The 12,467-nt window shown below is 41.8% G+C and overlaps 1 protein-coding gene across 1 annotated transcript in view; it reads left to right on the top strand.

The window, feature by feature from the left end:
- The first annotated feature begins 664 nt into the window (after positions 1–664).
- Positions 665–12,467, top strand: part of LOC307252688 (SLIT-ROBO Rho GTPase-activating protein 3-like) — a 30,691-nt gene continuing 18,888 nt past the window's right edge. The window contains exons 1-2 of the mRNA XM_080030428.1: positions 665–786; positions 10,675–11,023. Of these exons, the coding sequence (XP_079886554.1) occupies positions 10,954–11,023 (70 nt within the window). The 5' untranslated portion in view covers positions 665–786; positions 10,675–10,953. The remainder of the gene's footprint in view (positions 787–10,674; positions 11,024–12,467) is intronic.

The raw sequence follows: 12,467 nt of genomic DNA, 5'->3' as shown, positions 1-12,467 counted from the left end.
AAACACAGGCTACGGTTAGCCTACTACGAAACACCGTTTGTCTGTGGATGTGCTTATTATGCAAGTCTGTGGTTCTTTTGTGTGTGTGTGTGTGTGTGTTTGTGTGTGTGTGTGTGTGTGTGTGTGTGTGTGTGTGTGTGTGTGTGTGAGCAAATCCTGCAGCTGCTTGAGGACACATCTGCCCTAGAGCATTATAGCCCTTATACATGCATGTTTGTTTGTGCACGCGTGGGAAACGGTTGCATAGCCAACAGGAGGGAAAAAAAAGGTGCTGGTCATGTGATGGTCTTTGTAAAGGGGACGAATAATACAAGGTCATCAGGAAAAAGATTTAGAGAGAGAGAGAGAGAAAGGGATGGAAAGAGGGAGGGAGAGAGAGAGCAGGGGATGCTGATGGAGGAAAGGCAGTGTATTCATAGCAGCAGCGGTATTTATAGCCGCCCGGAGGAGAGGAGAGAGAGGGGGGGCGTGGCTTGGGGTTGTGGGGGCTTTGGCTCTGCTTCACCAGGCAGACAAGAGGAGAGAGAGGGAGGGGAATGGGAGGAGAGAGAGAGTGAGGAAAGAGAAGAGGGAGGGAGGGCTGTTTTTGAGTGTGACTGAGAAATTAGAGAGATAGAGATAGAGGAAGGAGAGGGTACTGAGCTGAGAGAAATCTGTCCGATTCAAACGCACAGCTCGCTCTGTGTGAGTGTGTCTGTGTGTGTGAGAGAGAGACGGAGAGAACGAGGGATGACACGAGAGGAGGAGAAAAGATAGAAAGGAGACAGAGGAGGACCACAAAGTGAGGTATGTACGGCTGTCATGCTCATCAATACAATAACAAGCTGTGTGTTTAGATATAGGCTATGTGTGTGTGTGTGTGTGTGTGTGCGCGCGTGTGTGTGTGTGCGCGCGTGTTTGGGTACATGCGTGACTAAAGTGAAAATGTCTGTGTGTTGTTTATATATAGTTCAGTGTTTTTTAAAGGGACACTGTATTCACTAGGGCTTTTCCTAAGTGGACAAATGGATGTGGCTACAGACTGTCAGGGCTATTAATTATGTAATATGTGTGCACAATTTTTCTGTGTGTTTTGTGTGTGTGTCTGTGTGTCTGTGTGTGTGTGTGCGTGTGTGTGTTTACAGGCCTGTGTGTAATGATGCTGAGGTGTTTACGTGGCCATTGTGTGGTGTTGCTGCTACGGTGCCTTGACCATATGGGCTGATTTACAGCCATTGTAAATATCACTCCACTCTCTTGTGCTGTCAAGAGCTGTAGAACCTTAATCCCCCCTCTCCTCTGCTTATCACGTGCACTACAGACAGCTAATTCACATTTACTCATTATATAATGAATAGAAGGCAAATGGCTTAAACACCCTTCTCAATGGCATCTAAGTAGCATTTCCTTTGTGCTGTTAAAAGCTCCTACAGACAGGTCTTTTTAATATATATATGTTCAGTATATATAGTTTAGTTTCTTAAACATGACTATGATTGTGCTTAGAACATGGACAGTAAACGATAGGTATGTTTACCTGTAGCTTACTGTCCATATTGATTTTGGGGTTTCCGACCAGTTACTACGAGGTCGCTGGTTGGATCCCCGGCACCAGACAGGAGGGTGTTAGTATTAAAACTAGTAGTGGTGGCTGATATTACATCGACGGTGCCCACCAACTCTTCCATTGTGTCCTTGAGCAAGGCACTTAACGCCAAACCGCTCCATGGGTGCTGTACTATGGCTGACCCTGTGCTTGGACTCCCTCCTAAGTGGAAAACTTGAGAGGGGATATATACGAAAAGACACATTTCAATGTACCTTGTGTACAATTGACTAACTAAATCAATGCAGCTCACTAGTTAAATACTGTTCTTTAAAAAATTGCAATGGCAAAAGCAAGGCCAAGTCTGGTCTAATGTGATGGTTGACCATTTTGCCTTCTCTCCATCAAAACAACCCAGAAACCAGTTGTTCTGCACACAGACTGTATTGCACATGTTTAAGGTGCATGAAGTGATCCACATTCTGATCAACTGCCATTTCCTCAAACATGCAGCAATACAGATGTGAGTCGTGGTTGGCGACATCACTTAGGAAAGTGTCACTACCAACAACGACACATTCGCTCAAAATTTAAAACATTATTTGCAAAGTTTACAATTACTCCGTGATGTTTGTTTTGCCATGTAGTTGAAAAAGAAAAAATCTGCACTTTTACTTAAACAGTAAAAGTCAAATTATTCAAAATCGGCATTTAAAATGGTCCTCCAGTTAAAGAACAGACACAAAGTTTTATCATCAAAATATAGTTTACATCTCAATTGAAAAAGCCATTATGTAGAATGCCACATTTCAGAACAATATATTATTTTATTTTATTATAGTTTTGATGCATTGCTGTAATGTCATTTATTGTGCATCTGCCTAGTAACTAATATCTCTAGCTTTCAGATAAATTGAGTTGAGTATACAGTAGAGAGTGCAGTATTTTAGCAGAACCTGAGAAGCAAACATGCAGGCCTATTGGCACACAGCACTCATCTATGCACAACTATTTTCATTTCACATTTTTGTTTATAGTTTTATTTATACTTTGCCTCTCTGCCAGGGGACATTGCCTGTTAATGCTCCTTTATATAAAAGCTGACCATGGCAGGTCCTGAGAAATGTAGACGGTAGTGGGAGTTCTTTTTTGTGGCCTTTGGCTTTCATTTTGCAGCCCAATATCTGATGCCAAGGTTTCCTCTGAGTTATACTGTAATTAGGTACCAAGCCAGAATCTAAAAGGCACCTTGTTCTGTGTGGGGAAATAGACTTACCCAAGCTACATTACCAAAGGCTATTCAGCTGGTGGCAACACTTTGCTACACTTAACAAATACATACGTTCCAAATACCTACGTGATGGACACAGGTTCGTCCAGGTTTCTTTCCAGTATATTTGATTCTAAAATGACATAACGTGCAAGAAAAAAATAGTGTAACATAATGTGATAAATAAACAAGTCTCCACAAGCACACAGGAGCCTTTAGTTGATGTTGTAAAGTTTATATTTTGACCTGGTCCCCTTGACTACCACTGTTTTGAGCTAATCTAACCTGGACAAGTGACCTTTTGCCCATAAAGGAAATGAAATGAAATATATAGTAAAAAATGCATGCACATGTTACAGGAACGGTTTCTGTCGCCTTTTACTTAAGCCTCCCATTGAGGCAAAAAGCTAAAAAGGCTGAACTATTCCTTTAAGCGATGCATTGTGCAGTTCTCCACTGCCACCTTGAAAGCCTTCGTCCCCGCTGTGCTGTGTGTTTTTGGCAGTGATGATGACAACCAGGATTAGGCTGTGGTGAAGTATGCAGGTATACACAGTCATTCTCTATAGATGGTGCAGTGTTACACTATGATAGGGTTTTCCTGTTTGTTATGGTGTCTGCTGCATAAGTAGCCGTTGAGAAAGCTATGAAGGGGTTTAGGGAGAGAGAGAGAGAGAGAGAGAGAGAGAGAGAGAGAGAGAGAGGAGAGAGAGAGAGAGAGAGAGAGAGAGAGAGAGAGAGAGAGAGAGAGAGAGAGAGAGAGAGAGAGAGAGAGGGAGAGAGAGAGAGAGAGAGAGACTGTGGCATTAAGCAAACGTTGTTAGTGGCATGATATATTTTGGATTTTGCAACTTTGTATATAGCTAATCTTATCTCTTGACAAGTTCCAACGACACCTAGAACCAAAGCCGGTTGTGAGGGCAGCATAGTGTGATGATCAGGTAGGCTGTATACTGTCTGGTTGCTGCTTTCAGATTTTCTTTGCAATCAGCCAATGAATGAGCTGACATAGCATTTAGCTTCCAGGGGTTGAAAACAGATCTGTTCAGTGTTTTGCAGCAGGAGCACAACCAAGGGAAAGTACAGAAGAAGTCTGATCGGTCGAGTATCCTTCACCCAAAAGGGTATGTTTAACTTTTGAAAAATAAATAACACTTTCCTTTCTTTTTACAAATAAAAAGTAAAAAATGTTAAGCACTCAATTTAACAGTTTTGCTACATACTTATTAAGTAGCTGTATGTGGCTAATAATAAAAAACTTAAAGGGCTACCGAACAATACCGTTTCATAACGTATAGCCAGGGGTTATTGACAAGAGACTGATTTGACAAATTATGGTCAATTTCAATGCTGTGTAGAGGCCAAGATATCCTGACTTTGAGTCTGTAGTATGGGTGAAGCTCCAACAACACTGGATCCTAAATTCCCCCATAATGCAACTTAATGCCATTTTTTATTAGTCCCATTTTATCTGCAAAACACCATACATTTTAGAGCTACACACAGTTAAACAGTATTGTAATGCAAGGTTTCTGTAACAAATTTGCTGCATCCAAGCCAAAGTTCGGCTAACCCTGAAGATGTCATCATGTAGAGGACATTATGGAACTATCAGTTATTGTTTATAGACCATTTCTCTTCAGCATAAGAACGCTAAGTGCTACTTGTCAAGATGCGTAAACTGACCTTGATGTGTATATTAGGTGGAGTGCCCCTTTATGTAAGTCAGCGATACTGGAGAATGCTTGTTGTCAAAATCAGTGAATATCTCCTCACCATCTGTCTGTTTACTGTATGTGCGCTTCAAAAAAAAAAGCCAGGGCTAATACACAGCCTAGGCTCTGTAAACAGACACGTTGCTTGCTACAGAACAATCATTCTGAGACGCTTTTATTTTGTTGGATGCTTTATTCTTCAAATTGTTTTCAGCACTATATAGAGCTCTCCAATAACATCTATCATGTTCCATTCTATTCTATTCTACTCTTCCAGCTGCTGTTAATCTCCCTGCTTCCTTCTGCGGCAGAAAGGATCAGCATTGACGCATGTGGCTCTTATAGATACAATCAGTATTGTAATACTGTGATTGTATCTTGTGTCTATAAGAGCCTCTCCAATTGTCTGTCGCACCAATGAGTTTCACACCTCACTCTACCTGACTTGTGTTCAGAGCAGTCTCCATACATCTGTTACAGTGTCTAACAGCACAGATTAGCATATGATCATGTTCAGCAACCCTCCCATACATCATTTTACCATTTCACTGTTTAAGTGTGATCATACTGCGCTAAGAAAAAAACAAGGATACATATGTGAATGCTTTGGCAGTTTGCAGTTTCATTTTTCCCAGTGGTCAGGCTCCCCTGGATCAGTGACAATGTTGGACTCGTAAGAAGCAATGCAGCTGTTAGAATAGAAGAAGAAAAAATGGCATATATTTCTGCAAGCAAAACGACACAAGATAACGTCATGTACAGTAACGGGGTCAACGTGTGGTTTTCTCCTCGAAGCAATTTCAGGAAATCCCAACAGAGCATTTAGGCTATAACATCAAACCCCATATCTAACTTGTATTACTTCAGCTTAGTAGCTAATATGTATTTTTTCTCAAGATAAAAAAAAATCCCCTTAGCGGCAAAGAGAATCTATCACACTGTACCCGATGTATCCTCTCTTGTCTAATCTATTTGATATTCCCCGATGTGTACCACATGACCTCCTTCTCTCAATGACCTTGACTTTAAAGGAATAGTTCAACATTTTTTAATCTTTAGCTTTTTGACTTGTTTTCCGGCTAAAAAAAAAGGAGACTGTTCCTGTAACTGTGCATGCATTTTGGATGTAGAAATGGGCAAAGATCGCTCATCCAGGTTAGCTTAGCTCAAACACTGGTAGTCAATGGGAACAGGTCAGACGATAAACTTTACAACATCACTCAATGCTCCTGTGTGCTTGTTTGGGGCTTGCAACATAACGTGTTAAAAAGAAAACAAGTCCCAACAAGCATACAGGAGCATTTAGGGATGTTGTAAAGTGTATCTCTTGACTGGCTACCCTTGACTACCAGTGTTTGAGCTAAGCTAACTAGCGATGATCCACCTGTTCCCATTCATGTATAGAAAATGCACGCACAGTTACAAGAGCGGTTTCTGTCACCTTTTCGTGAGCCGGAGAATGAAGCAAGAAGCTAAGAATAAAAAATGTTGAACTATTGCTTTAAATATGGAACACTGTTCCCTGATAACTTCCATTTCTTGGCCCTCACTGCCCTGCCCCTGGCCCTATTTTTCTGGAGCTCTCTCTCTCTCTCTCTCTCTCTCTCGCCTCCTCAGATCATTCCCTTCCTCTTTGTTCCGTGCAGATTAAGGTCGCGCGTTGATTAAGGCCTCCGGAGCCTCCACGGTCTCATTTGGCCCTCACAGGCTCATTGGCAGAAAAGCTCTCTGCATGTTTCTTCACTGTTACTTCTCCATTTAGTCTCTGCTTCTCTCTGAAACCGTAACTGTGTAAGTGTGTCTGCACACATCCTCTGTACAGTTCTAGACTGTGGAAAATGAAAGTAGGTATCGATTCAACACTTGGTAGATGATGGCACAGATACAACCTATGCATAACAGATTGGATCTTTTAAACGATTCCCTCTTGTTTTTTCAGACCTGCAACTGCAATATTAAGTTGCAATTCTACACAGTCAGTGATAGGCCATACAACTGTAAATCATGTTTGTGTTAGAGTGAGTCTGTTGTTGTTTTCTGGTCACAATTTACCTATTGATTTGGGTTTTTAAACAAGTAATCGCTTGAGGCTGACTGAGAAACAGTGTTTCCGGTGAAAGCAGCACATGTTGGCGAATGTTGCTGAAACCTGTTGAGAAACAGGATGTAGGAAGTGAAGTTGTCTGTGTGTGTGGTGTGTGTGTGTGTGTGTGTGTGTGTGTGTGTGTGTGTGTGTGTGTGTGTGTGTGTGTGTGTGTGTGTGCAAGAGTGCGTGCATGCATGTGTGTTTGTGTCTAGAGAGGCAAGAATTACTGTGTGTGACCTCATCTTCTCAGTTGCAGCGAGTGCCTGTGTGTAATGCAATGTTAGCATTTAGTTTTAGCAAACTTTCAAATTTAGACTTTAGCTGGACCTCTAGACTCTACTGCAGTTTACAGCAGTTTAGAAGCTCATTTCCACTGTCATCTCATTCAACAATACCCTGCAGTCTCAGTCAGTTAAAGCAAGACATACTCTGCCTTTTGTATTGCCTGCCATAAAGTTGGAAGGCTTGCTATAGAGACAGATTTAATGGTTAAAATCAATGCGGCCGACTGAAATGTTCTGATTTGTGATTGCGCTGTCTCAAAGTTGGCCAATGCGTTTTGCCTGAACACCCAAGTGTAAATAATAAATAAATACAAATAAGTTCCAAAATACCTGCTTCTTTGATAGAACGTGGAAGTTACAAGTTTGTAAAACTACGAATCCCAGGGATACTTTTAGTTAGAAGTGTTGGGAATTCATAAGGGGTAGATTTGGTCAAAGTCAAGAATATTATTAATTTCATGGAAATTAATAATATTAAGAAAAATTGTTAATTAATGATCAATTAAATTAGTCCAGCTAATCAAATTACTTATTAATACATACGGAGCACCACCCTTTGAAAAAGGGAACTTTGAATCAAATCAGAAAAACAGTCTCATAATGTTAAAGGGATTTACCTTGAAAATGTCAAAGTTGGTTACAATGTACATTTAAGATAATGAAGGAGTGAATATTCGAGCATAAACCTTATTTACCAGCCATTAGTAAAATACAAGACACAAATATCACAGACACTGCTTCTGAAAATCAAAATGTAAGGGTTTATTTACTTCGGCAAGTTGATTAAAACAATACACATAAGTCTATAAGAAAGCAGACATAGCACAAGCAATAATAAGAACAGTTTAGATTATAAACCCATGTATTTCTATTTATGTGCAGGTGTGTGCACATGTGTAGTGTGTGTGTGTGTGTGTGTGTGTGTGTGTGTGTGTGACAGAGGAACGGCACTTTAGAATTTAGATGAATTTAGATGGCAGACGCGAGAGTTTGACGTCACGCGAGAGTTTGAAGTGGCTTTTAAGCCATGGGTAGATCAATTGCTAATATCAGCAAGCAGTGTTTACATTCAAACCAGCCAATAATGCTTTTCCTTTCTTAGGAAAAGCAAGCTTTGCTTTGAAGCTTGTGTCACTAATAGGCCTTTCACACCAAAATGAACCAAGAGTCAGTTCCAGGCTGGTGTTGGGGTCAGTTCAAAACTGGTTACAGCCTTATCCCAGTTATGAACCGGTTGGTTTCACATCGACCGGAGACAGCCATGGAGCCGGCAAGAGAGCAACGTCATGACGTCACTGTAAACGTGTGTGTACGTCACCCGACGCCGCTGCTCTTGTGGCTAACGCTAAAGCTACCGCTAGCTTTAAGCACAACAACAGCGGCGAATACGTCTTATTTTTACACTTGTTGGCTCTCGCTTTGCTTTCTTAAGCAAACAGGACCCATACAGCGTATTCTCGCCGGTCAATTTGATCGCTACGTTCGGTAATTATGTTATGTTTACGTCTCGTAGTAGCGGTGTTTTTAAATATGGCGGGCATGAGGTTTGAGTTGCTCTGGTTGGTCAGGATAATCCCTCCCCCAACCGTTCGCGCAAGCAGTTCTTATCAAACCCTGCTCAATCCTGGGGTATGAGTTCCCCCGGTTTTTACGGCCCGGAGCAGGCTCTCTGGCGGTGTGAAACCAAAACACTGGCTCTAACTCCGAACAAGCCCAGAACTAGCTCCGATTTTGCGGCGGTGTGAAAGGCCTATAAGATATGACTGGGTAAACACAGCAGGGTGCCTGGGCCCTGCCATGTCTGGTTTGAACTTTATGGTAGCTTCCAAATAGAGTTTCATCCTGTGGAACTTGCAGAGACTCAGTCCCCAAAGGTCTGGCTGGATTAACCAACCTTTTAAAAGGGACTATCCCATCTTAAATGAGTTTATGACCTCCACAGGGGTCTGGGATCGTTGATTCTACAGAGAAACTTATGTAAACATGCGTTAGACTTAACCCATTAACCCTTTACAACATTTCAAATGAGACACTCTGTGTAGGCACAACAGAAGCCACTAATGACATAGCTTAATATTCTGGATGGTGGACCACTAAAGACTACATGATGACTTGATATACTCGAAGGGTTTTGAAACTGTTGTGGCCATTGACTGGTTTCTTCTCAAAAGCATCTGCAGCTGAGGCTCATGGGTGTTGTAGCATTTTGTCCCATCCACTATGGAACAAGGTAGACATAATAGAATGAATGAAAGAGTATGGTGGAGTCAGCGATTCTGGAGAAAGCATGCTGCCAAAATCACTTTTTGTCAAAATCAGTGAATATCTCCTCACGATACCTGTCCGTACTGTGTGTGTGCTGAAAAAGAAAATCCAGTTTTAGTACACAGCCTAGGCTCTGTAAATGGGCCTTTTACTTTAGCTGCGGAGGACCCCTTTATTTACATTACACCCTTTACAGAGCTTAGGCTGTGTATTAACACCAGTTATTTACGGACAGGTTGCAGATTAAGAGGAGATATTCACTGATTTCGACAACAAGTGACTTTGACAACAAGAATTCTCCAGAATTGCTTACTCCACCTGTAACATGAGTAAACAACAATGATAACCCACAAAGCATCTGTGAGAAATAGTTCATTGGTATTGAAGTGGGTCTTCAAAGGGTATTCAGTACATCACACTGTAAATGTAGTTATCTTATCTTATCTTTTTCTAAATTTGCCCAGTACAAAACAGAACAGTGTGTAAAAAAAAATTAAAACGAACATTGGAGATACATGCTTTGCTTTTTTCATGACGTGCATTTCACCATGACCTTTACGGACACTCCCAACCCTAGCCCCCGACCTCAAGGCATTGAATGTCCTTCATTACTATACTCTTACTCACCACCTTCCATCTGCCCCTCCCCCAGTCCCTCACACTCCATCCCCATCTCTGCCCTCCTCCTGTCCACTCTGCTGTCCGTCCCCCTGGCCCGCCTGTCTGTTCTCTAGTGTCACTGTCCCTATCTCTGTCTGTGTGGCCCTGGCCTCATTACTAATCTCTCTCTCTCTATCTCTCTCTCTCTCTCGCTCTCTCTCTCTCTCTCTCTCTCTCTCTCTCTCTCTCTCTCTCTCTCTCTCTCTCTCTCTCTCTCTCTCTCTCTCTCTCTCTCAATTTTTCAATTCAATTAAAATGGGCATGAAAGTTTCAATAACAAAAACGCAATCTATTCAAATATTCGGACAGTTCACTGTAAACTGTAATATGAACATTAACACAACATTAAGATTGATTTATATTAATTATATAAACGTTATAACTTAAATACAATATATATATATTATATCTATACCGTTTATATCAATTATAACATGTTGATAAAATCTTATATACACTGTATGTGTATGTGTGTGTGTATATGCGTGTTTGTGCTGCCCAATATGACTCAACATGCCACAACCTGAGGGACAGTAAATGACGAGACATACACACACACACACACACACACACACACACACACACACACACACACACAAATGACCTCTCATCATTAAAAATAATCCTTCTCCGATGAGTAGGCTTTTTTTAATTGTGAGAGGTCATTCGGCAGAGTTGAACTTGTTCAAATAAATGTTCCTCTCATCCTCTCATTTTGCTCCAAATAAATCTCTCTCTCTCTCTCTCTCTCTCTCTCTCTCTCTCTCTCTCTCTCTCTCTCTCTCTTGCCTCCTGTGCTCCTCTTGTCATTCATATTATCCACTTCTCCTCTAACCGTTCTCCCCTTACTGTTTTCTGTGTGCCTGCAGATGACCTATGGATCAGCAATCCAGACCAGAGAAGTCCCAGGGGATTCAATCAACATATCCACACCACTGACAGCCACGCCGAGAGCCGCCCATAAACACTGCTGATGTTGCTGCATTGCACAAGGCTTTAGAGCAGTAAGGCCAAGGGGGCAAAGGGTGAAAGGTCCCAGACTACAGAGCCAGGCCTCCACAGGGTTCAGGAGGGCAGACTGTGCTGCTGCTGCTAGCAGAAGAACCAGGGTCGAGTAAGGGAAGGATCTCAGTAACAAGAGGTCAAAGATGATGACTGCACATGGAAAGCTGAGGAGGGAGAAGGGCAGCCTGGCCGAGTATGAATCACAGATGAAAGGTAAGTCATTGTGTGTGTGTGTGTGTGTGTGTGTGTGTGTGTGTGTGTGTGTGTGTGTGTGTGTGTGTGTGTGTGTGTGTGTGTGTGTACAGGCATCTTTGTGAGGACAAGTTCTAAGCTTTTAACCATCGGAGTGAGGACGTTTTTGGAAAGTGAGGAAATTTTGCCTGGTCCTCACTTGTTCAAAGACCTGTCAATGAGTTTCCCCACAAAGGTAGAAGTACAAGAATGTATGTGTGTGTGTGTGCATCATCTGTGTGTCTGTCTGTGTGCGTCTGTGCACTTTATTGCACTTCTGTTTGTGCCTGGGCAGTGGGCACATCACCGGCATGCATGAGTGCATGTAAGACAGCACATGCGCATTCATGTGTGCTGTTGCTCTGCACAGTCATGCAGACATAGACCTAAACTGATGATCGCGTTTGTGCACATGTGTTCATGTATTTAGAAAACAGAAATACAATCATTTTTTTCCTGAAAATGTATTCTGTGAGAAACCTTACCAGCAATTTTAAAATAGCGCAATTTTATTTTCAGCAAAGTCCGTAGAATATACAGCAATGATGATTCAATAATATCAAACTATATACAGTATCTTAAAAAAATATATTGCGTTGTCATGAATCTGTTTCATACAAAAAGCAAATGAACTTGACTAATGAAATTAGAATGATAGTAAACCGACAGCTGGGTGCTTAGGATGTTGTAATGTTGTATGTCTTACAGGATCAATATGTTGCGCCAAAAATGTTGCTTTGATAATAGTTTACACTCTTGGATGTTGGGATATACAGTTTTTGTCTACAGTCAATCAGGAATAGATGCTCGTAGACAGCCTCAAATGTAAGTCAGCAATAACACGGAGATGACCAGTGTTGGCGTTTCAAGATGTTTCACATGACAACAGCAGTGTGTGTGTGTGTGTGTGTGTGTGTGTGTGTGTGTGTGTGTGTGTGTGTGTGTGATATGTGCTGTGTTTTCTGAGGTTGCATGCTCTCTGTACATTACTACAAGGGTGTATTTATAGCTAGTAGAGTAATGCTGTCTCCTCACATCCAGTCAGCCTCGGGGTGTGTACTCACACACAGTCAAAGAAAAAGAGTAAAGGGGGGAAAGACGGAGTAGGGAGGACAGTGCGTGTGTGTGTGTGTGTGTGTGTGTGCGTGTGTGTGTGTGTGTGTGTGTGTGTGTGTGTGTGTGTGTGTGTGTGTGTGTGAGGAAGAAAAGAAATAGAGAGCAAAGCCTTGACGATGTTATTTGAGAATAATCATGTTTGAATTTGCCTTTTCAAAACCAATGTGCAGCGCCCTGGCTTAGCAGTGTTTGCATACAAGCTTCTGTGTTATTAATACAAGGTTATGTTGGGTTCTTACAAGTGAGAGCTGTCTGTACTGATCTATATGTGGCTCTAAAATCGTCTCACTACATCAGTGGCAGTCACACC

Source organism: Ammodytes marinus (genome assembly GCF_949987685.1).
Source record: "Ammodytes marinus genome assembly, chromosome: 7".
Lineage (NCBI taxonomy): Eukaryota > Metazoa > Chordata > Actinopteri > Uranoscopiformes > Ammodytidae > Ammodytes > Ammodytes marinus.
Note: the sequence above shows the minus strand (reverse complement) of the source record. Positions and strands in the feature narration are given on the sequence as shown.